Source organism: Oreochromis niloticus, linkage group LG16, assembly GCF_001858045.2.
Source record: "Oreochromis niloticus isolate F11D_XX linkage group LG16, O_niloticus_UMD_NMBU, whole genome shotgun sequence".
NCBI classification, from domain to species: domain Eukaryota; kingdom Metazoa; phylum Chordata; class Actinopteri; order Cichliformes; family Cichlidae; genus Oreochromis; species Oreochromis niloticus.
This window is the reverse complement of record NC_031987.2, coordinates 19,357,731-19,380,295: the sequence shown is the minus strand read 5'-3', so window position 1 is coordinate 19,380,295 and position 22,565 is coordinate 19,357,731. Positions and strand designations below refer to the sequence as shown.

Sequence of the window (22,565 nt, the reverse complement as noted above, 5' to 3'; positions counted from 1 at the left end):
AGACTAAATGTAAACGTCTGAGTGATGTGTCTAAATTTGCCTAATACTGTATATTATAAGCTTAAAATTTAACATTGTAACCTTAAGGAAAGGTCGTACTAAGCATGTGGAAAAAACCCCAACTGAGTCTACAGTAACCACATTAATACACACACATTCACACACATTCAGTGTGTGAATGTGTGTGTGAATGGGTGGATGACTGGATATCTAAAGCGCTTTGGGGTCCTTAGGGACTGTTAAAGCGCTATATAAATACAGGCCATTTACCATTTAATACAACTGATGAAAGTAGTTCCAACTGGTGGAGAAATCAAGTAAATATTTCAAGAACCTTTTTATGATTCTTCAAAAGGAAGAGACAGCTAAAGCTACATCCTGAAGGTCATGGGAACGACAGGCAAAATTAGAGAAAATCACTGAACAAATAATTAAAATATTTCACTTTATTTCTATTATTAAGCAGGAAATCATTTCACATTACTGTAATTTAACACATGGCAGACAGGAGAAGAAAGGCAGACAGTGCTTGGCTTGTCAAATCTAAAAATACACATGAATTAAAATGTCCCAAAGTAAAACAAATTTTCTCCTTTCATCTTGAACAGTGTTGTTATAAAGCTCCCCACCTATCTGAAGCCACCCCTTACATTACTGCCATCCTGTGGTAGCTGTTGGCAATTGTTCCTGAAAGCTGTGTTTTTTGTTTCAATCTTCCAAAAGACTTTTGATGGTGTGGATTGCAAACATGGAGGCAGCACAAAGGAGTTTCAGGCAAAGGGAGCCCTTAAATGAAAAGGAAACTAGATACAAACTGTCTAACTAACAGGATCATGATCGGAACATAATGGTGCAAGTACAAGGGGAGAGGAACACAATATATACACAGGAGGGTGGTTAGGAGAAGTGGAGACAGGGAACATGGGAACACAGCTAGAGAAACATAGACATAACGAGACGGGCGAAGCAAAGAAGAACACGACGCACACGAGATGATGACTACCAAAATAAACAGGAACTCACAAACGCTGAGACACAGACACAGAGACGTGAAGAGACTGAGAGAGCGACCAAGTTCTTCGACCAAGTTTTGAATTTATTATGGTCTTGTGATTCATTCCTTTGGATTTAAGAGATTTTCATTTTCTAGTTCTTATTTTCTGTATTAGTTTGTCCTGACTTTTGTTTTCTTTAATGCAACTGAATGTATTATTTTTACCTCCTGGCTGTTAAGTTATATGAGTTGCCTTTTGTGTCTAGTTTCCCTGTTTTGTTACCCTTTGTTCCTGCGGTCATGTTCCTGTGTTTGTGTGACATCCCCGTGCTTTTATGTTAATCTGTCTGTGGTCCAGACCCTGTTGCAGGTTCACGTAACACGTATAATGTCCAGTTCAGGCAGGGACATCTGTTCTTCATCTGTTTATTTACCAGCTGACTTTAGAATGATATGTTGGTGGAGCCTTCAGTCCAAATAATGTTCATCTGATAACACAACACGTACGAACCATAGCTGAAGCTGTATCCTGTGTCTAGCCTACTGTCATGGCGGAAAGGGGGCGTGGCCCACCTCCAGTGACGTCAACTCCAAAGCCCTATTAAGGATGCAGCTTTTTCTTCAGCCTTTTAAATAGTGTAACCGAAGAAAACACACATGGCTTTAACTTAAATGTAATTCAAAACAACGGCGATTGCGGGGAGGACCAAAATCCTTGCTGTCTGCGCTGTCTGAGAAAAGAGTGGGGTTCTTTCAGGGGCGCATCCAGGATTTTCCTTAATTGGGTGGCACAGGACCCAAGAACCAGGCAGAGTGGCTCACATGACATCTGAATAAAACACTGGGCACCATTCTCAGGTTAGTATACACCACTGTGCCCCGTTCTCAAGAAAACATGGTGCTGCACAAGGGTTTAAGTATCATTTGTGTTGGATAATTGTTTTACAAAGCAGGAATAATGTATTTAGATTGTTTCCTTCGGTAAACAGAAAATAGTGAATAGTGATGGTAAATTCGATTCTTTTTACTGAATCGAGTTTTAATGAGTCACTCACCAAAGTGAATCGGGTTTCTTGAGTCATTTGAGTCACTGAGTCAGTTGACCAGAGAGTGCAAAAGTGTATAATTTCACTCAAACTTAATTTGTTTCTCTTTCAATGTAAATCCTACTGCTAAGATGAATGATTGTAAAAGAAAACAACTATTTTCTTTAGAGCAAAAAAAATTCTAAAGGGAACATTTATTTATTTTTATTTTATTTTATTGGTATTTTCCTTAAATGTGTCAAATATATATTTTCTCATCTAAATGTCCACTGAGCCAGGGGGCGGTAAACCGCCTTAACATTGGTTGCCAACCAAGAAGAAGAAGAAGAAGCTGTGAGCCAGGAGGGAGGGGGTGAGTGAGTGAGTCAGTGATTCGTTCAACTCGTTTGAGCTGTGAGCCAGGAGGGAGGGGGTTAGTGAGTCCTGAGTGATTCGCTTATGCTATGATTCAGCACAGCAAGGGAGGGGGTGAGTAACTCAAATGTGCTGTTAGCATGCTAGCTGAGCGATGCTACTGTGAACTGAGGAGCTATTGTCTTGATGTGAGCTTCTACTCAGGGTTTTTTCTTCCAGTTCAGAGCAGAAATGTTTTTGTTAAGAAACTGGCTGTTGTTTTTTTCCCCACAATTTTAATTATAAGCTAGATATATTTCTACTAATGGAATTAGTTTGCTAACAGCAACAGGGATGAGTCAGTGAGTCAGTTGCGCTTGTGAATCATGATTCACGAGTCAGTAAAGTGATTCTCGAGTATTGAACGATTCGTTCACGAATCGAACATCACTAATAGTGAAGGCATCTTAGGTAGGATGCTTAGGTAATTCACCTCTGGGAGATCTTAAAATAAAAAAAATAAAACATTATACAAATTATTATATTATTATTAGTTGACATTATTAGAATTTTACTCCTCAATTTAGATGATGCAGTAAAACCAAGAGAAGTCTGATGAATGTGAGCTGATTTCTTGGCTCTACCTTATAAGTGATCAGCCAGAGACCATTCATGTGTAAAGCTTCCAAGTGAAGCTTCCCTTAGTGTCTTTAAGGTAGTTAAATATTTATCCAGCCTCTCTGTTTGGTTTTGCATTCTGTGGCAGTCCCAATACCTTGTGTCATAGTCAGCTGCACAAACACATCAGTGTTATTTGATTTGCATGAAGGACGACTTATTTAAATTAAAAAGAGGCTGTTCTCTTTGCATTGGGTGAGTATGGAAAGTGAAAAGCCATCAGTGAGACTCCAGTAAGTCTAGAAATACAAAAAAAGGCAAAATTGCTAGTGCTTATAAACTGAACTGTAGAGTGTTTCCTGTTTGGAAAGGAGTGGATAGATTCACTGAATATACACAAAATGCTTATAAATAGCAACTATATCTGCATCCTTTAAAATTGTTCAGTTTGACTGAATTCAATCTTTACATTTGTTTGATTCAGCTAGCAGTAACTAACAGTAATTAACCTGTAATACAATAAATTACAAGAATCCATCTTAGACAAAGATTACCATTGTTTTTGTTTTTTTGTTTGTTTTTTTAATCATACTTAAAGAGATGGTGCTAACCAAGTTATCAATTTAGGAATATATTGTGGCATAACAGACAAACTGTCATCGGCATACTGAAACTCATTAAATGCAGTTATAGTCATAGTTAAGTGAAATCTTTATTGTAAATTTAAGCTTTGAATGTTTTATGATTTTTATTCATTAAAAATGCAGAAAACATCTCTGACTATAGCTAATTTGATAATAAAAGTGCATTAGTGTCACAGTGTCAGTATTGTATTAGAATGTACATGTGCTGTAGGCTGAGTGGATTTTAATGTATTGTAGGCAGATCCATTTCCTCTTGGGGCCTCTGGGAAATAAAGCAACAGCTGAACGCAACTATTTGTAGGCCTAAATGATGTTTTCTTCCTTTCTTTTTAAAAATCATGCTGTGGATCTGTCATGATGGGTTCATTCATGGAGAAAAATATATCTAAAAAACAAGGGAAAATATAATGACTCACTCAGTAAATGCAGGCTATACTGTGTCGCTGGCAGTGTCGTGGTAATGTTTGCAGTGATGGATGTTGCCATGGTGCAGGGCAGGCCGTGGTATCCATGGTCACTAATGGGTTAGGGCCTGGTGGCAGCAGAGACATCATAAAATAGTTTTATGGGACAATTGTGCAACAGCAAAAATCGTTACAGAGCTGTACCCTCAAGGGGATTTGAAACTTTATCTGTGGCCAAAGTTAATAAACATTTAAGCAATTTTTATTTGTTTAAATGAAAACGAATATTTCTATACATGCAGTTTTTATGTATCTTGCTTGCTTTTTGGAGGAGTCATCAATTAAAAATTTAAATGCTACCAAATTCCATTTTGATTCTACCTTTATCCCAGATAAAGATTGAACAGCAGCCATTATTGCTAAGCTAACATCCTCTTCTATACTGTAACATTTGTCTAAATCAACACAGAGCAACAGCAGCATAGGTCAGCTTACCAGTGACTCATTTGCAATTGAGTAATTTCCTCCTGTTACTCATATACTGGGACCTCACCTGCTACATCCCACTTTAAACCCTTCTTTGCTTCTTCTCTCCAGTTAAGCTCAGACAGGCTGCACAGACCTTAAACAAAATGGTGTAAAGTGCAAGGGGTGTCTTTCTGTTCAGACGTCCAGACATCAGATCACTCAGGTCAAAACATTTTACTTTACTGACTTAATCTTCCAAATTAATGAGGTACAGGATCAGGACCTTTTGAAAAAAAACAAACAAAACAAAAGGCTTCTTAGTCTTTATGAACTGTAACATGTCTCCTGTTTTCATTCTTTTTAAATCACTGGAATTAGAATGTAAGTCATCTAGTCTGGCAACTTTCTGAATAAAGAGCAATTGTTAGTTGCATGGGCTTTTTTTATAGCTGCTCCTTCCTCCTCATTGATCTAACAGTGCCTCTTTGTTTGGATTCATTAAACCGTTTCCTTTTGTCTAGGATTTTCACTACCAAGCCTCTTTTTATTTTTTATTTAACCTTTATTCATACAGGTAGACCCACTTAGACTGGGCTCCATACCATCTAATACTGCAGGTCATCAGCAGGGAGTACGCACAACTCCCTGCTGATCAGGGGCGGATTTGAGGGGTGGCATCTGCCACCCCGGGGCGGATCTACGGGGTGGTATGGGGTGGCATGTGCCACCCTAAAGTAATCTCCTGCCACCCCTAGTGGCACCCTCATCTTGCATATGACAGTGTTGTTTATTAAAATAAGCTAGCATTAACATTTTGAGCCTAGCTACAATAAACATTGAATATAAATTCTAAAACCGAATATATTGCTGCACAGTGTTGCAGCAACCAGGATGGCTGAAGGAAGTACAGGAAGTACAATTTAAAATTGCATAGTGTTAATCAAGTATTAAAAGTGTTGCATAGTAATAATCACACACACACACACACACACACACACACACACACATAAAAAAAAACAGAAAAAAACCCCATCTATTTGTATGCAGGAAGATAGAGGACAGACAGAGGTTGCAGCACACTGTGAAGAACTATTAAAATTTTCACACTGCCTAACTCACTGGTTAGGTTCACCATAAATATTTAATAATTTAAATAAAAAAATTAAAATTTATATTTAAAGAACAAGAAGTCATGGCACACAGCCCAGACTGTCATGTAGTGTTGCTGGGGCAGGCAGGAAGTCCTATGTTAGTGTATTCAGTTTTGCTTCCTCCTCCTCTCGTTATGTTTGATCTCTCCCAGCTGTTCCCCTCCTGTGTCTCATCCCCTCTTTATCTTTTGTGTATTTAAGTCCTGTGTTTTCCTCTGCATGTTGTCGTGTCATCCCATGTTATTGTGTGTGATTTCTGTGCACTTTGTGGCTCTCGTAACTCCTAGCTCCTAGTTTTCTAGTTTAGTTCTTAGTTTAGTTTCCTGTTCGAGTTGTGGTCTCTTGTACACAGCCCCAAGTTCATTCTTTTGAGCTTCGTGAGTCCTGCTTTTGGGTCACGAAACTGTCAAAGTAAAACAGGAAACATGAAACACGCACAGAGACACGGAGGCACGACTGACTTGGAGAGACGGAGAGGGCACATGGAACACGGAGATGCGAAAAACGTGAAACACAGGAAGACACAGAGACAGAAATCTAAAGACTTAAAACTATAACATAATCACAAAAGCATAAAGAGAACCAAGAGCACAAATAACAACAAATCAAAGACCATAACTTAAACCAGAACTACACAGACAGGATTCCTGAGGAAGGGATTTAACATTATTTCGTAAAGGAAACATCCATTTAGTAACTCATCGAGCCAATACGAGAGATGCATCAAAAATAACAGAATCAGTTTAAATGCTCCTGATAGTAAATAAACAAAAATGTCAAATGCAGAGATATTCTTTGTAGATACAGAAACATAAGTGTGAAAGAAGGTATTGCTCAGTGTCTGTCTGTAAATAACTAGCAGCTTACATGGAGATCTTTACAATACATATAATCAAAATCACAGCAATCAAAATGTAACATAAATCTAAATTCAAGCACCAACATGCAATAATTACACAGACAATTATGGGATTTTATTGTCTTTGTTGCATCTTTGTGTGCGATGCAGTAACCTTGTTTTGCAATACAAGAACTACACAGATAATTATGGAAGGTTATTATTATCTTGATTATTGTTCCAAGTGTGCCCTGAATCAAAGGTGACCCATTGTGTCCTTTCTCTTATATTCTCTGACCAACATGCACAAGCTTCTCTATTTAGCTTCTATCAAATATGTCTTCTTGTTTTGAGCCTTTCAAACTGCTACCTGTTATGTACACTGCAAAACTTGTTGCTTGTTGAGGGGCCACCTATGGATTGATCAGGTAGAGCTTAATTTTGACTACTAGAGAATAGCAAGCAAGTACTCAAAACACAAGCTTAGTAAAGAGAACATATCAGTTACAGCATTTTGTGAGAAATGAAAATGTAATAACAAGTTCCTCTAACCATTTCTCACAGCTCAACATGATACTAAAAACAACTCAGTTTCTGAATCTCATACAGGTCCCTGCCAGGGGCTCTTGAAAACAGGAACAAAACATAATAGGAGCTGTGGATGAAATACATTTTGAAAATATAAGTATCACCAGTATTATTTGATAATACTGGTGGTACAGCTGCTGACTTACATTGAGCCCGTTTTTAGGGCATACCCATAACAGATTAGCTCAATACAAAACAAGTGATCAGGGCACCAATATTATCACAGAACATATGAAAAGCATGTGCAACTTAATTTGATCAGGATGCCTCCTGGGCATGTTCCACACATATGAGGCCCCCTGAGGCAGGTCCAGGACATGCTGGCAAGATCTGCCAGCATGTCCTGGGCATGTCTAAGACTGCAGCTCAAATGGATAAGTGGTAGCAAATGATTGGATGCAAGCAAACAGAAAGCACGTGAGAGACTGAAGTCCTGTCTCATAAGACTCATAATTATCACATATTTCCTGTTTTTGTGACAGAAGTCAGTTCCCAACCACATGATCACATGCCGAGTGTATCAAATTTATCAAAAGTATCCAACTGTGATCCTAAAAACTCCCTGAAAAGCCTTCAGTTGATTCAAAATGCTGGAAAAAGAGTACTGACAGGGACTAGAAAAAGAGAGCATATTTTTCCCATATTGGCTTCTCTTCATTGGTTCACTGTTAAATCCAGAATCATATTTAAAATCTTCACATACAAGGTCTTGAATAATCAGGCCCAGTCTTGTCTCAAAGACCTCATGTCTGTACCAACCCAGTAAAGCATTTTGCTCTCAGACTGCTGGTTTACTTGTGGTTCCTAGGATAGTTAAAGGTATTGTGGGAGGCAGAGCCTTCCGCTTTCAGAACCCACTGTCTGGGGTGCAACCTCATGAACACAAATATCACTTCAGGCTAGACTGCTTTAATATTGCAAACCATGCCAGTCCTATAAATATAACACTGTGCAGACATGGATTAATATTCTGCTCAGACTGATTTGTGGAAGATTAAGATGTGCAAACCACTTTCTTTATATTTTAATGATTTTAGTTATAATAAATAGTAGATAATAAAATAAATAAAATATACCTTAACTTTTCTGAAGGAAGAAAGTAAATAAGTAAGCTATCTAATACTAGGAAAGTCAAGCAGTTTCTTCCATGTGGACTTTGCCATAAGTTTAATTTCTCTTTTCATTCTCTCTTTTCACCATCCTACCTTCTTTCCTCTTCGCTCAGCCGAGAGCGCTGCCATCTGGACCAAATCAAATCATGAAATAAGGAAAGGAGGGGGGAGGCGGGTTCAGAGGCTGACTGGAGTTTGCTCTATGTTGCTGCAAACAAACAAAACTAATGCTAGGAAGGAAAAAAGTTTATTAGTACCCTTTGAAGGAAACATTTTGGTGATAGGTTAATCATTATTTCAAACAAAACTAAGTAAAACTACTGTTGTCTATGGCCCTTAAGGATCAGCCATGATCCCTTAGAATCGTCAATTTTTCCACCCACATGGCGCCACTGTCAGCTCCACCTTGGATTCTACTGAGACAGACATATAATTTAGCTGGCACTGGAATCCACCCTTAGTTATGCTAGGATAGCTGCCGGGAGTTTCCCATGATGACTCCTTTTCTGCCGGAGACTGTCGAAGACTTGACTTGCCTTAAGCTTGTATACTCCTAACAAATAAAGAACACAAAACAGATGATGGAATAGATTTTACTCACATTACAATGAAAGCTTTTGTGTCAACACCAGTGAAATTTGCTAGTTAGCCTTTTACATTTTGGAGCAGTTTCTGGAAGGGGAAGCAGTGACCCTAACTAGCTAAGTTAGCAAAGACTGTAGATAATGTCACAGTACATTTAGAGTATAACTCTTTCCTTATCATTATGTTTAACAATAAAGCAAACTGCTGAATAATATTAATAAAATAAAATTTAAAAAGGGGGACACTCATCAGAGAATAGCACAAACCAGCAACTGGGGATTGGTCCATCAAGGCCTCTACGTTTGATCCACATTACACTGGACCACCACAGCTCCTCCATCAGATGATCTTGCCGATGTGGCTCCTTTGTACTACAGAAGTGCTTCTCAACAAACCCCTTGACTGAGGCTGGGTCCAGGTTGGAGCCATAGTAACTGAGATATGGTCAAGGTAACTTGGTCCATTTTTGAATTTGTCATCACAGAAGTCTGTTAAATTTCACTTGTTCTAATTGCTCACCCATGACCGATTTGCCTTGAGGGGCAAATTGCCCCTGACAGCATAGTTCCTGGGATAACTAGGGCATACAAACCTCTCCACCATGATAAGGTGGCAATTCATGTCTGTAGTTGTGTTGTTTCCTCTCCAGTGCACTGTTGTCACTGTCATTTGTACGAAAGCAGGTAAAATGGAATCATGGTTTATGAAACAGAGGGATATCCCTGAAGATGAACTGACTTTGTGTTATACTGTGACCATCAAATGCTTCCTTAATTTTTTCTGAGCAGTGTACTATTATCAAATTTCAGACTAATATCAGAGTTAATTCTCAGTTGCATTCTGTTTCCATCTTTAGTGTGATGATGATACAATTTCCATAAAAGTGAAGTAAAAACCCTCCAGTTGTTTCTCCATTTGTGTCCACGCCTTGTGCATGCCCAGCCCATTCTAACTCTGGCATCCCCCAAATAAATGAGTGCTTAAAAACATGCCTGCTTTGAGTCACAGCTCAACAGCTGAATGATGGCATGAGTCATTGGAGCCATTTGACCAATCTGTGTTATGAATCAGAAAACTGAGTTGAGTGTATGGAGTTAAAGGTCTGGACGAGGACAAAAAAAGGAAAAAAAAAAACACAATAACATAAAGATTAAAATATTATTTTAGGGTCATTCTCCTGGGTCTTTAAAACTGTGTTTTGTGCTTTTGGACTTTCAAGTTCTGAAGTTCTGTTTATTGTTAAATAGATATTAATATTACGCAAACTAATAAATAGTCTTAGTTTAGTTATTCTTTAGGTTTTTAACTTCATATTCCCCCTAAGTGTTTTCTCTGTTACTGTTGTGTGTAGTGAATGTGCTCTAGTGATATATGTGTGTTATTATTCGTTTTAATTTCTCCTCTGCCTCATTGTGTTGATTGTCTACACAATTGTGCTTGTTTGCTCCAGCTGTGTCCACTTCCCTTGTGTATCTTGTGCGCCAGTATACTGATCAGATTAATGATGGATCAGAGAAACCTGATCTTCCTAACTACTCATGGAAAATACTACATCGTATTGTTTTATAGTTAAATAAAAAAAATATCTGCAGCAACCAAGCTTCAACTTTCTTAAAGTTAATAATAATAATAAAAAATAATAATAATAAACATAAATCCAATAGAGAAGCATCTTTTATCAGTAAACTTTAAAAAAAAAAAATCCTTGTATGTTGCTTTACATTAAATTTTACTAGAGCAAAACTTGTGCATTCACTGTCAGGAAAACACAAAAGGCTGGCCTGTATTATTATATAGTGTAATGCACTATGTGGTAATCTTAATGGTCTGGTCAATCAGCACAGCCAGACAGACCAGCTGCAAGTGCAAAAAAGACTAAATGTAAACGTCTGAGTGATGTGTCTAAATTTGCCTAATACTGTATATTATAAGCTTAAAATTTAACATTGTAACCTTAAGGAAAGGTCGTACTAAGCATGTGGAAAAAACCCCAACTGAGTCTACAGTAACCACATTAATACACACACATTCACACACATTCAGTGTGTGAATGTGTGTGTGAATGGGTGGATGACTGGATATCTAAAGCGCTTTGGGGTCCTTAGGGACTGTTAAAGCGCTATATAAATACAGGCCATTTACCATTTAATACAACTGATGAAAGTAGTTCCAACTGGTGGAGAAAAGTAAATATTTCAAGAACCTTTTTATGATTCTTCAAAAGGAAGAGACAGCTAAAGCTACATCCTGAAGGTCATGGGAACGACAGGCAAAATTAGAGAAAATCACTGAACAAATAATTAAAATATTTCACTTTATTTCTATTATTAAGCAGGAAATCATTTCACATTACTGTAATTTAACACATGGCAGACAGGAGAAGAAAGGCAGACAGTGCTTGGCTTGTCAAATCTAAAAATACACATGAATTAAAACGTCCCAAAGTAAAACAAATTTTCTCCTTTCATCTTGAACAGTGTTGTTATAAAGCTCCCCACCTATCTGAAGCCACCCCTTACATTACTGCCATCCTGTGGTAGCTGTTGGCAATTGTTCCTGAAAGCTGTGTTTTTTGTTTCAATCTTCCAAAAGACTGCAGCTCTCTGTTTTGATGGTGTGGATTGCAAACATGGAGGCAGCACAAAGGAGTTTCAGCCAAAGGGAGCCCTTAAATGAAAAGGAAACTAGATACAAACTGTCTAACTAACAGGATCATGATCGGAACATAACGGTGCAAGTACAAGGGGAGAGGAACACAATATATACACAGGAGGGTGGTTAGGAGAAGTGGAGACAGGGAACATGGGAACACAGCTAGAGAAACATAGACATAACGAGACGGGCGAAGCAAAGAAGAACACGACGCACACGAGATGATGACTACCAAAATAAACAGGAACTCACAAACGCTGAGACACAGACACAGAGACGTGAAGAGACTGAGAGAGCGACCAAGTTCTTCGACCAAGTTTTGAATTTATTATGGTCTTGTGATTCATTCCTTTGGATTTAAGAGATTTTCATTTTCTAGTTCTTATTTTCTGTATTAGTTTGTCCTGACTTTTGTTTTCTTTAATGCAACTAAATTTATTATTTCTCCCTCCGGGCTGTTAAGTTATATGAGTTTCCTTTTGTGTCTAGTTTCCCTGTTTTGTTACCCTTTGTTTCTGTGGTCATGTTCCTGTGTTTGTCTGACATCCCTGTGGTTTTATGTTAATCTGTCTGTGGTCCAGACCCTGTTGCAGGTTCACGTAACACGTATTGTGTCCTGTTCAGGCAGGGACATCTGTTCTTCATCTGTTTATTTACCAGCTGACTATAAAATGACATGTTGGTGGAGCCTTCAGGCCAAATGATGTTGATCTTTTGCTGTCAGAGAGATTCCTGAGGGATCATATGGAGCATTTGTTTAGACTTGTATTTAATTTCAACTGAAAATGCAAATACTTTCAGTGTCTGCAGATTTAACAAAGAAAGTTTAAGCTTCTATAATACTTAACACACACATTAATATTTCTTTTCCTTTTAGCTCAGCTCTTTCGAGTAAGATAGATGTACTAAAATGCCTTGTAGACAACTAAAACTATAAATGTGCCTCCAGTAACTGCATCTCAATAGTTAACATTAAAATAAGTAATAAATGTACTTTTTTTCAGAGACCTATTTAACTGTGGGAAAAACAAAAGGAGCTATGAATTATATGAACAAATTAACTGCTACTGACCTCTTGATCTCTCTGTAGGTCTTCTTCCTCTGGTCCGCGATCATCGTTTCTCACACTCCGGTGAAGTTTTGTGTCATGCTGCTTGCCACCATGTTGATTTAAAGACCTCCTACCATACAAAATAGTGACACAGTATTTACAGTTAGGCTGCAAATTTGTGGATAGTAAATCAACCTTTAAAATTTTACCTCTGTAAACCAGAACAGTAGATTCGAAATAAAACAAAGGTACAATTTAATTGCAGACTTTTAGTTGTAACTGAAGGATTTGAACAAAACTTCTGTATTACCTGCAATCATAAACAAAGTCTGAATACTTTGCTGAATACTTTGCAGGCAGTGAGTCTTTTTACTGCATCTGTCTTTGGTTACAGTATATTTGTTCAGGGATTCACTTTTATAAAAGGTAGAAAAAGCCATGTAGGATGTGGTTCAATTGGGGTGAGACTAACACAGTTGCATTCTTACTGGGCCAAAGACTGCTTCTTCCGGACCACTGAGGGTACCACACACGACAGTTTCCCCTCTAAGAATAGCAGCTACAGCCTCTGAGCTACCTACAGCAATGAGGAGAATGTGCTGCACAGGTGGAGACAATGTTTAGTATTTCTATTGCACCAAACTAACTAGTTTGCTTTTCACAGAATGTAACAAAAATGTGACTTGGCGTCTCTTAACACTGGAAAAAAAAATCATCTGGATATCTATACTGACATGGACTATGTAATGTGTAAGGAACAAATGGATGCCACATTGTTTAAAGGAAATGAAAATTATCTACCTATAGAGGGCTGAATTCAAAGCTAACCTGAAAATCAAAGGGGTTTGGGTGATTAGTACCAATTCTGTCATCTGCCTGCATATTCTCGCCTATAAAGGTCGGGCATTATTGTACAAGAGGAGGAAACCAGGATCAACTGAACCAGCTTAGGGCCTGACAATGTGTTCAAGGATTTCATCCTGATTTCTAATCGCAGCCTGTAGAGGTCTCTGCATCTCTCCATGGATTTTTCTCCCCACATCATCACTGACCTAACCATCAATCTGTTCATGCTAAATGATGCTACAAGCAACATTAACTTCATGGCTTCTCTGTACCCTTTCATGTCTGTCAGATGTGCTCAGAGTGATCCTGAACTCATCTATGAAAAGAACAGAGCACCAGTGGTGGACCTGCCAAATCTGGTATTGTATGGCAATAACCAATAAGGCTCAATGGTACCGGGCAGTGAACCTACATGAAAGGGCTTACTAGAAGATGTCAGGCTTCCCTTTAGATATATTATTCTAGATATTAGATACATGCAAGTTAATATACGAAGTACCTTTGAGAACATCCATGTTTATAAAAGTACCATGCTGCAGCCCCAACATTCAGGAAAAGCAAAACACCAAATAAGGCCCAAGCAGCAGAGCATGCTCCTACAGGGACACAAAAATGAAGAACACGAGAAAGAGATGATTTTTTCTTTCCCACTTTCATGACAAGTTTTTTTAGTTTTTTATTTCACACTTCATTAATAAGACTGAGACAATAAGGAAACATAATCTACCCAACACAAATCAAGCTCACAAAGAATGAGATTTCCACACTGGATCAGTGGGTTTACAGTGAGGGTTTACAATGACTTTTGGCTTTGTGACCTATTGGCTTTTGGCCAACAGGATGCTGGTAGAAAATGTGCTACTGTTGGCCAAACATAAAAGAAGTGGCAAGGGGTAGGTGTATTTGAAGACAGCAAGAGAGAAGCAAAGATAGGAGTATGAAGGTGAGACTTTAGATATAGGGACTACATGGAAACGAAGAGAGCTGGTTAATACAATGTAAAGGGAGATTAAAGGAGAAAAATTCAGGACAAATGGTTCTGGATTTAATGAAAAGGTGGTGAACACTTATTTTTAGAAGACAGAGGAACACAGGCTGACATATGAGTGGAGGAAGATCCACACAGGGGGACTCTATTTTATGTATGAAGGGAGGAAGGTGCAGGAAAGAGACAGGAGACTGTAAAGTGGTGTCAGGGAGGAGCACAGCTAGGCAGCATTGCATGGTAGTCTGATGGATGACTCTGGATGTCAAGAAGAGGAAGTGAGTGAAAACAGGCAAGGAACATATGGTGGAAGCTGAAGAAGGAAAAAATGTGCACAGAGTTCAGGGTGGAATTGAGACAGACTGGGTTCAAGATTCAAGACTCAAAGCGTTTATTGTCATGTGTACAAAGAAAAGCATTTCTCTGTACAATGAAATTCAGCAAAGAGAGAGGTGGCAAAAGAAAAAGGTTTATAGTTGAGCTGAGTGTGAAGCTGGAGACCAAGAACAGTTAATGAATCTGTAAGTGCATCGGATTATTGTGAAAAGAAGTGAAGTCAGCAGAACATGTGTGTGAATGGAGAGGAGACAGGTGTAACAGTGAATATGCAGGGAGCAGAGATACGGAAAGTAAATTATTTTAAATACCTGGGGTCAACCATCCAAAGCAACAGACAGTGCACAAGAGAGATGAAGCAGAGAGTGCAGGGAGGGTTCGAGTGTGTGGAGCGTCACGGGTGATTTGAAATGAGTACATCAGAGTTGCAGCTCAGATTAAGTGATTTGCAGACAAAGAGAGGCAAGGCTGAGATAGTTTGGACATGTGCAGAGCAGGAATAGTGGACATACTGGACAAAGGATGCTGAAGATGGAGCTGCCAGACAGGAGGAAAAGCAGAAGACCACAGAGGTGGTGCACGGATGTAGAGAAGGAGGACATGCAGACGGTTGGTGTAACAGAGGAGGATGCTACAGATTAAAGGAACCACTTCTTTAAGATAGCTTCTTACTAAATACTTTTAACCTCTAATATCTGTGTTAGTGGAATATCTCCATAGGTAGAGTCCATCATTTCACTTTTAGCTTAGATGTTCAAGTTTTTATTTCTTTTCCCCACAGACGTCCACAGAAAAGAAAACAGAGTAATATCAGAATGACACAACAGCCACAAAAGCACAAATCCAAAAATTAGAAACAGATATCCAAGCTGACCTCACCTGATGCCACATGCACATAGAGCTGACCGTGTTTACTTCCATATGTGTTAGACGCTTCACACTGATAGAGGCCATTTAGATCAGAGCTCAGACTCAGCAGTTGTAGCTTCGCACCCTCTACTTTGACAGCAGATTGCAGCAAAGACTGGCCAGATCTGGAAAAACATGAACGAGACTCAACGCGACATGTACAGTGAGGGCAGAACAATGTGAGTTGTGCTAAAAGTCAAATACATTTTGGTTATCAGCTCTTTGCAGTAGATCTTTTCTCGCCCACAACAAGATTTTGTATTTTTTTAATTTTCACCTAAATACAAAAATACATCCCACTTAACATGTTCAATTGTTTTTTGTGTGAAAACAACCTTCATTTTAGTAAGATTTCAAACCACACTACTTTGAAGAACAGCCCAGCTAACTCCCTGTTTAGCGTCCTGTACGACAATTTGTAACTCACAAGATTTTGATGTTTTTTATTATCTTTTGTGGAGCATTGATATGAGGATTTAACAGGCCTCATTAAAACAGCAGCAAATTCTGATACCAGATGATAAAACTTCTCAATCCACCATTAATTTACATGACTAACATGAGCAGAAATGTCTGTGAAGGTTCTCAGTCATCCAGGTCATCGTAGTCAAAGGAGTTTGCAAAGAAAAGCGTCTGGACTTCTTTAAGTTGCTTGAAGACGTTTCACCTCTCATCCGAGAAGCTTCTTCAGTTCTAAGGTCAAATGGCCGAGAGTCCCAGATTTAAACCCAGTGGGAGTATCCCCCCAAGGAGGGACAAAGCGGGTGTGGGACCTAATCAGCCAGGGTTTCGGGTGAGCCCATTGTGAAACCTGGCCCCACCTTGTCATGTGAATTCCTGAGGTCAGATGGCCCAGGATGTGAGTGGGCGTTAAGGCGTCTGGGGAGAGCAGAAATGGGTTGCTCTCTCAAGAGGCTCAGAATGAATTAATGCAGTTTAAGAGCCAATTAAGATAAAACACCACTTAACTGTTTAAATGCATAAACACTGCATTTACCAGGAATTCCTCACATCTAATGGATAAGCAGTGAACTACAGACAGAGAAGCCAAGAAGGACCGCTGAGCGACACTGCAGTTTGTGTAATGAAATATACAGTGTACATAAAACTGACTTTGCCATGTGAAAAAATCTTCATGTTACTTTTACTTCCATGGTCGATTTTATGAACATCATGCATTTGTAACTAACTTTAAAATAATCGAGACATGGAGCTCAAAGGCTGAAGAATTTTACTGAAGTACAGAATCTGTTATATCAACACATTTACACAAATTCTGCTTTTACAAATTTGAGTGTCTGTCATTTATTTCTTTTTTATGCAGCTGTTTTTGTAGTTGACTGTAGTGGAAAAATACTCCTTTAACAGCAACAAACAAAGGTTCAACATCCAATTTTTTTCCCCATTGATGTGTTAAAGTCTTTAGAATAAAGGATATGAACACATTTATGTTTGTTTGAGCTTTAATTAGTGTTATCATTTTAGGACCCAGTATTTCATTTCATTTCATTTAAATATATCCTAACTTTCAATATGAACTGTTAATACATCCTATAACCTACCCTAAAGAACAGGAATGACTGGATGACTGCTTATTTAGTGTCTAATCTCACATCTCTCCAAAGGTGTCATCCATTTGGGTCACCAACAACACCTTTTGTTTTTTGGATTTGAGAGGAACTCAGATCATCTCAGCAGTATTTTCAGTTTCTGTCTGCTGAGCTGAAACAGGTTCACATAATCCTTCTCTAGAGTTCCCAGACAACCATGGCAACACCACTAAAAATGCAAGTAGTGCTCAGGTCTCCACACAACAGTCCATATGCTTCGAGACAGGTTTGAACTGGCCTGTTACAATTTTATTATACTAAACTCAACCTACTTCTGTTTTATTGCTTATGTTTTAATGGGGTTTTTTTTTGTTTTTTTGTTTTGTTTTTCACTTAGTGTGGAGCCACACTTTAACAGCTATGTCTTAATCAATAAACTTTTCTTCCACTTCATTTTCCAGTCTTCAGCTCTGAGGGAGTCCTGAGCACTGATTTTGCGACAATAATTCTCTGACCATCTTGAACCAAAATGTGTCTTTTGGAAGGAGCTCAGTCAATGAAAATGTTTACAGTTCTAGGGGAAAAAAACAGCAGCTACTTTTAGCTGTTCTCTTATTCACATGAGGTCAGAAAAGTAAGTAGCTCAGCATGTTTGATGGAGAAGATTTTTACGGGAGATAGCCTTCCTGACACAAATACACCCCGAGGCATTTGTGTCCTCCTGGACAACCAACCACCAAATGTTCTTTTGCAGCCCACAGGTCCACACTATTCACTAGCAGCAGCAAAATTCAAACTGCTTCCAAAAACCAGAAACTGTCAAAACACTGCGTCTCTCCATTCTTTGGGCTGTGTCTCACACAAGAAAGCAGAGAAAAGATTAAGAGATAAACAATCAACAACCATTTTACAGTGTGTGAAGGGTATTTACTGAGTGAGCCTTGTCAGCACCTGAGTAAGCAAAGGTGCTGTTTGGGGAAATCAAGCAGCAGCTGGGAGGGAGGGAGAGAAAGTGTAGGGGAAGGGGAGAGAGAAATTAAGTGCTTTCAGTATCCAGGTGACAGGGTTATAAAGAGCATGCATTCAAATAATGTGCTCAGTGGCTTTTACCAGGCAACTGAAGAACAATCAAACAGAAACCTGCCTCTATGCAACCAGCAAAGATTTACCACCGTGTAACAGCAAATGCTTTAGAATTACAGCATTTTAGAACTGCCTGACAGCAGGCAATATTGCCTGTGAAGCTAGGAGTGTACATATTTTTGTTTATGTTGAATAAATAATGAACAAGTGGATGAAGGGACTGTAAAAAAAACATCAAAAACATTATCATCAAAGCCACGGGACACTGAAATCTTTCCAAATGACTGAATTTGATACTTATTTACTATGGTAAATGGCCTGCATTTGTATAGCGCTTTACTCAGTCCCTAAGGATCCCAAAGCGCTTTACACTACATTCAGTCATTCACCCATTCACACACACATTCACACACTGGCAATGGCAAGCTACATTGTAGCCACAGCTGCCCTGGGCGCACTGACAGAGGCGAGGCTGCCAGACACTGGCGCCACCGGGCCCTCTGACCACCACCAGTAGGCAAACATGGGGTTAGTATCTTGCCCAAGGATATTTGGCATGCAGAACTTTTCACATAGTACAACATTAGCCAATAGGCTACAACGTTTTTTTGTTTCTTGCTACAGAAAATTTATGGAAATGATTGAACACAACTGTGGTAGAAGCAGTCTGCATTTTACGTGTGATTAACTGTTACATGTGAGAAGTTGTTATCGAATCATGTACAGGTAATTTTTTTTTTTACCATAGTTAGTACAGTAAGATGTGAAACTGCTCACACTATCTGCTAAAATACTAATGCATGTAGGTAACAGCTTAAATAAATACTTTAAATATTTCAGTTTCATTCATTGTTATGTGAGGAACCAACCATGATTTATTCTAACATCGACTTAACGAGAGCGTCTGTGATGTAGTAGCTCATCTGGATCATAATCCATTTGTGTAATGCTGAAGTAAGAAGTTCTGTTGGCTCTGCTTGGCTTTACTGTAAAAACTAATGACAATTAAAATCCACTGAGAACTCAAGAAGAGTCCCAAACCAGTAGTGATTCTTGTGAACCAACACGTTCTCATCCCAAAGCGTAACATTTTACACTATGTGACAAATTGTCGGTATGTTACGCTTTTGACCACATATGACCTTGGACCCAGTTTGAGTGAGGACCTATTACATAATAATCATGTGCATATTTCACTATAATATGACAAATACTCAAGGAGTAAAAATATAGATGTCTCACCATGACTCATCAGTCATTCTTTTGACATATGACTGACTTTACTCCACACCCAACTCTGCTATGGTAGTTTAAATCAGATAGGGCTACTGGGAATGAAATTTGAGAAATTATATATGAACAAAACCTCACAAACTTAGTAAAACATCTAAAAACACTAATACCAAGGCAGCAGTTGTTCTTTACTTTGTAAAAAGAGTACCCATATACAAAAATACTGGGGTCTGTCAGTGCTACGCATTAGCCCCCTAGATGCACCTGGGTAACATCTTTCTTTATTGATCGCCACAGGAAAAGTGTGTTACATTTTATATGACACTAAATACAATACCGCTCTTTCTTTGTCACTTAGGACAAACAAAAAGAACCAATGAAATGAATGTTTCAGCTGAAACTGTTATTCAAGCTACTTTACCTGCTCCATGTAAAATTTGCACTTGGGTTGGCTTCTGTCACACACTCAAATGAGTCCTCAGATTTTGCTCTAATGTTCACTTCTGTGGGAGAGACTGCAAGAGCAGAAAGACAACGGTGTTAATCCTGAACTGAGGACACAGTAATAACATGAAAATAATGTTTCGCCTATGTTTTCTACATCTTCGATCCAAGTTCGACAAACTTTTGGGACTGAGGCTGATGTTGTATAGTTCACGCCATGATTCAGTCTTTATCAATAACAATGCTCTTTTTTTAAATCAGTCTAGATGTTTTTTGTCTTTCAGAAAGTATTTTCCCATCTATTGTGACAACATGCTACAGTGTGACAAACAGGAGGCAAAGTCATGAGATTTGGGATGTTTCACTCCCATTCATTTAAAAAACAAAAGAAGAACAAACTCCAGAACAAAGAAGAAAAACAAAGTATCTAGATGTCTGGATTGGACTGGATCCTCTTTCCAGTAACAAACATTTAGGTCCACTTTCTTAGTTTTAAGTCATTTCCTTGAGGGTTTTGTCAAATATCAAAGTAAAACTGCCTCTGTTTATATCATTTAATGATGTAAGGAGTCACAGCTAAAAGCTTTATGTGTAGTAAAGTGACTAAAACTTTACTACACATAAAGCTTTTAGCGATTTCAGAATTGGGAAACAGATCATTTCTATCAGTCCCTCAGTAGAGCTGTAGGTATTTTGTCTTTTGTAAATGAACTTTTCAGTCGTTTCCCTAACAGAGTCCTGCACTTGAGTCTGTTCATGCATTGCGACAGATGTGTCCACTGGCTAATCCACTAGCAAACTTTGCAAAGATTTCCAAGAAAAAAAACAACAAATACATCAACCATGGATCAAAGACAAATAATAAACTACATCAGCAGCTGATACTCACAGTAGACCTGTATGGTGAAGGGCAGGGTTTCTTCTCTAGACAGGGAGTCACCGCTGATGACACACTGGACCTGGTGACCGTTAATCTCTCTCGTAGGAACACCAAACAGAGAGCTGACTGTGGTAGTTGTATTGTTGTCATAATGTGTGGAGTTTGTTGTCGATCTCACGTTGTCTCCCAAAGCACCAGTGAGCCACCTCACCTCTGCAGGAGGCTTCGATCCAGCAGCCGTGCAGGTAGCAAATAAAACCTCTTCTGTGCCCAAAGTGGGAAGGTTGTCCTTGATGTTTGTGAAAGGAGGCACTAGGAGAGTTACAGCACCAAAATAAATCAATAAATCAATCAATAAATAATCAGTAAATAAAATCATCCTGTTTACTATACCAAGCAAGTTTAGCGGTATCTCTGTCTTCTGATTTCCACTGGGAAACAAGGTGAAGATGCACGTGTAGCTGCCTTCATCCTTCAGGGCAACATTGGATAACTGGAGAGTTCCATTTTTGTCATTAAAATTCCCGATATATTTAAATCGATCATCACGTCCATTGACAAATTGTGCTCCATCTCTGGGTAAGATAGTGAGGAAATTGTCATTGCGAGGTTTTTCTGTCGTCTTCCTCTGCCAGGTGATCTGTGTCAGGTCATCAGTGGTATCAATGACATAACACGGTAAGATAGCGGTGCCTCCTTGAACCACCGTCACATTTCCACCAATCACCCGGAAAGCTGTAAAGAGTATTCAGACAAGAATGTTTTTTTCTGTGTGTGTGTGTTTGTCGAGGGGGGGGGGGGTAGCTTCATCTTTCAACCTCTCTTAGATTTACATGAGCGCTCAATCGAGATAAGCCTCCAATGAGGTAAAAATGGGAGACAAAAATTAAAATGTAATCCAGCTCCTCTCCGAACCTAGAGTGAGGTGTACTTACCCAGGAGTGGGTTACAAAGGCAAAACACAACTCTTAATCCTGGACTTTCACATTTTTAAAACATAACCATTCGAAACTGATGTTTAGTGTAGAAACACAAAGTGAGTTATAACCTACAGTCAAAACATTAAATACCAAAATAAAGTTGATCGTGAGCAGCTCACTAAAAAAAGAGATGTAAGACATTTTCTCTTCTACCTTCGACAAAAGCAACAGCAATAAAGGATAATCTACCTACCTTCAGCGTCTGTCAGAAGCGCTACCATCAGAAGCGCACTACGTATCATGGAGTCACATCGTAAAGGGAAACCGTGGCAGTAATTGGCACAAAAGAAAGCAGCGGCATCCATCCTCTAATCTTAAAGTTATAAGAAATGTTACACGTTCCAAAGTCCGAGAGAGAGAAAAAAACGTTGTTAGGTCTGTGAACGAAATACACATGATCACCGGTCATCGACCGTGACCGTGGTGACACGTATCCCCCCCCCCCACACACACACACACACACATACACACACACAAAACATGTTAAGGATTGTACATTAACATAAAACTGTTGTCCACACACACATATGAAGAGAGAGAGAGAGTATGCATAGTATGCAAACAGCTACCAAACAGCCATCATAATTCGTCATACAATGAGAACAGGACAAATCAACAATTGACAATGACTAATTAATATTAAAATCTGTAACATATTGTATTGTTTGGAGTTTAGTCTGCTACTGTTACTATTTTTACCATTTCTTCTTGGAGCAACTGTAACCCACACTATTTCCTTAGGGATTAATAAAGTATTCTGATTCTGATTGTTTCAGGATGACCTGCCATCATCCAATGACACATCTGCTTACCTGCATCTTTTGTTCGTTTCTCC

General features: G+C 38.8%; 1 protein-coding gene across 3 annotated transcripts; it reads right to left on the bottom strand.

Annotated features, from left to right (window-relative positions):
- Positions 1-431: 431 nt before the first annotated feature.
- On the bottom strand, positions 432-22,137 carry LOC102078547 (nectin-4). 3 transcript variants are annotated; one of them, XR_003216769.1, is made up of 8 exons: positions 21,924-22,137; positions 21,144-21,485; positions 20,760-21,062; positions 19,848-19,941; positions 15,531-15,685; positions 12,506-12,614; positions 12,148-12,165; positions 432-1,484 (listed from the first exon to the last, which is right to left on the bottom strand). XR_003216769.1 is itself a non-coding variant. In XM_005457886.4 (8 exons), the coding sequence occupies exons 1-8, from the start codon at positions 22,033-22,035 to the stop codon at positions 12,154-12,156; spliced, it is 1,224 nt and encodes a 407-aa protein (XP_005457943.3). In that variant the 5' UTR covers positions 22,036-22,137; the 3' UTR covers positions 11,082-12,153. The 3 variants fall into 3 exon arrangements, 1 of the variants encoding a protein (XP_005457943.3); XM_005457886.4 differs by lacking the exon at positions 432-1,484 and adding an exon at positions 13,830-13,926 and having other exon boundaries at positions 11,082-12,165; XR_003216768.1 differs by lacking the exon at positions 432-1,484 and having other exon boundaries at positions 11,082-12,165.
- Between the last annotated feature and the right edge of the window lie 428 nt (positions 22,138-22,565).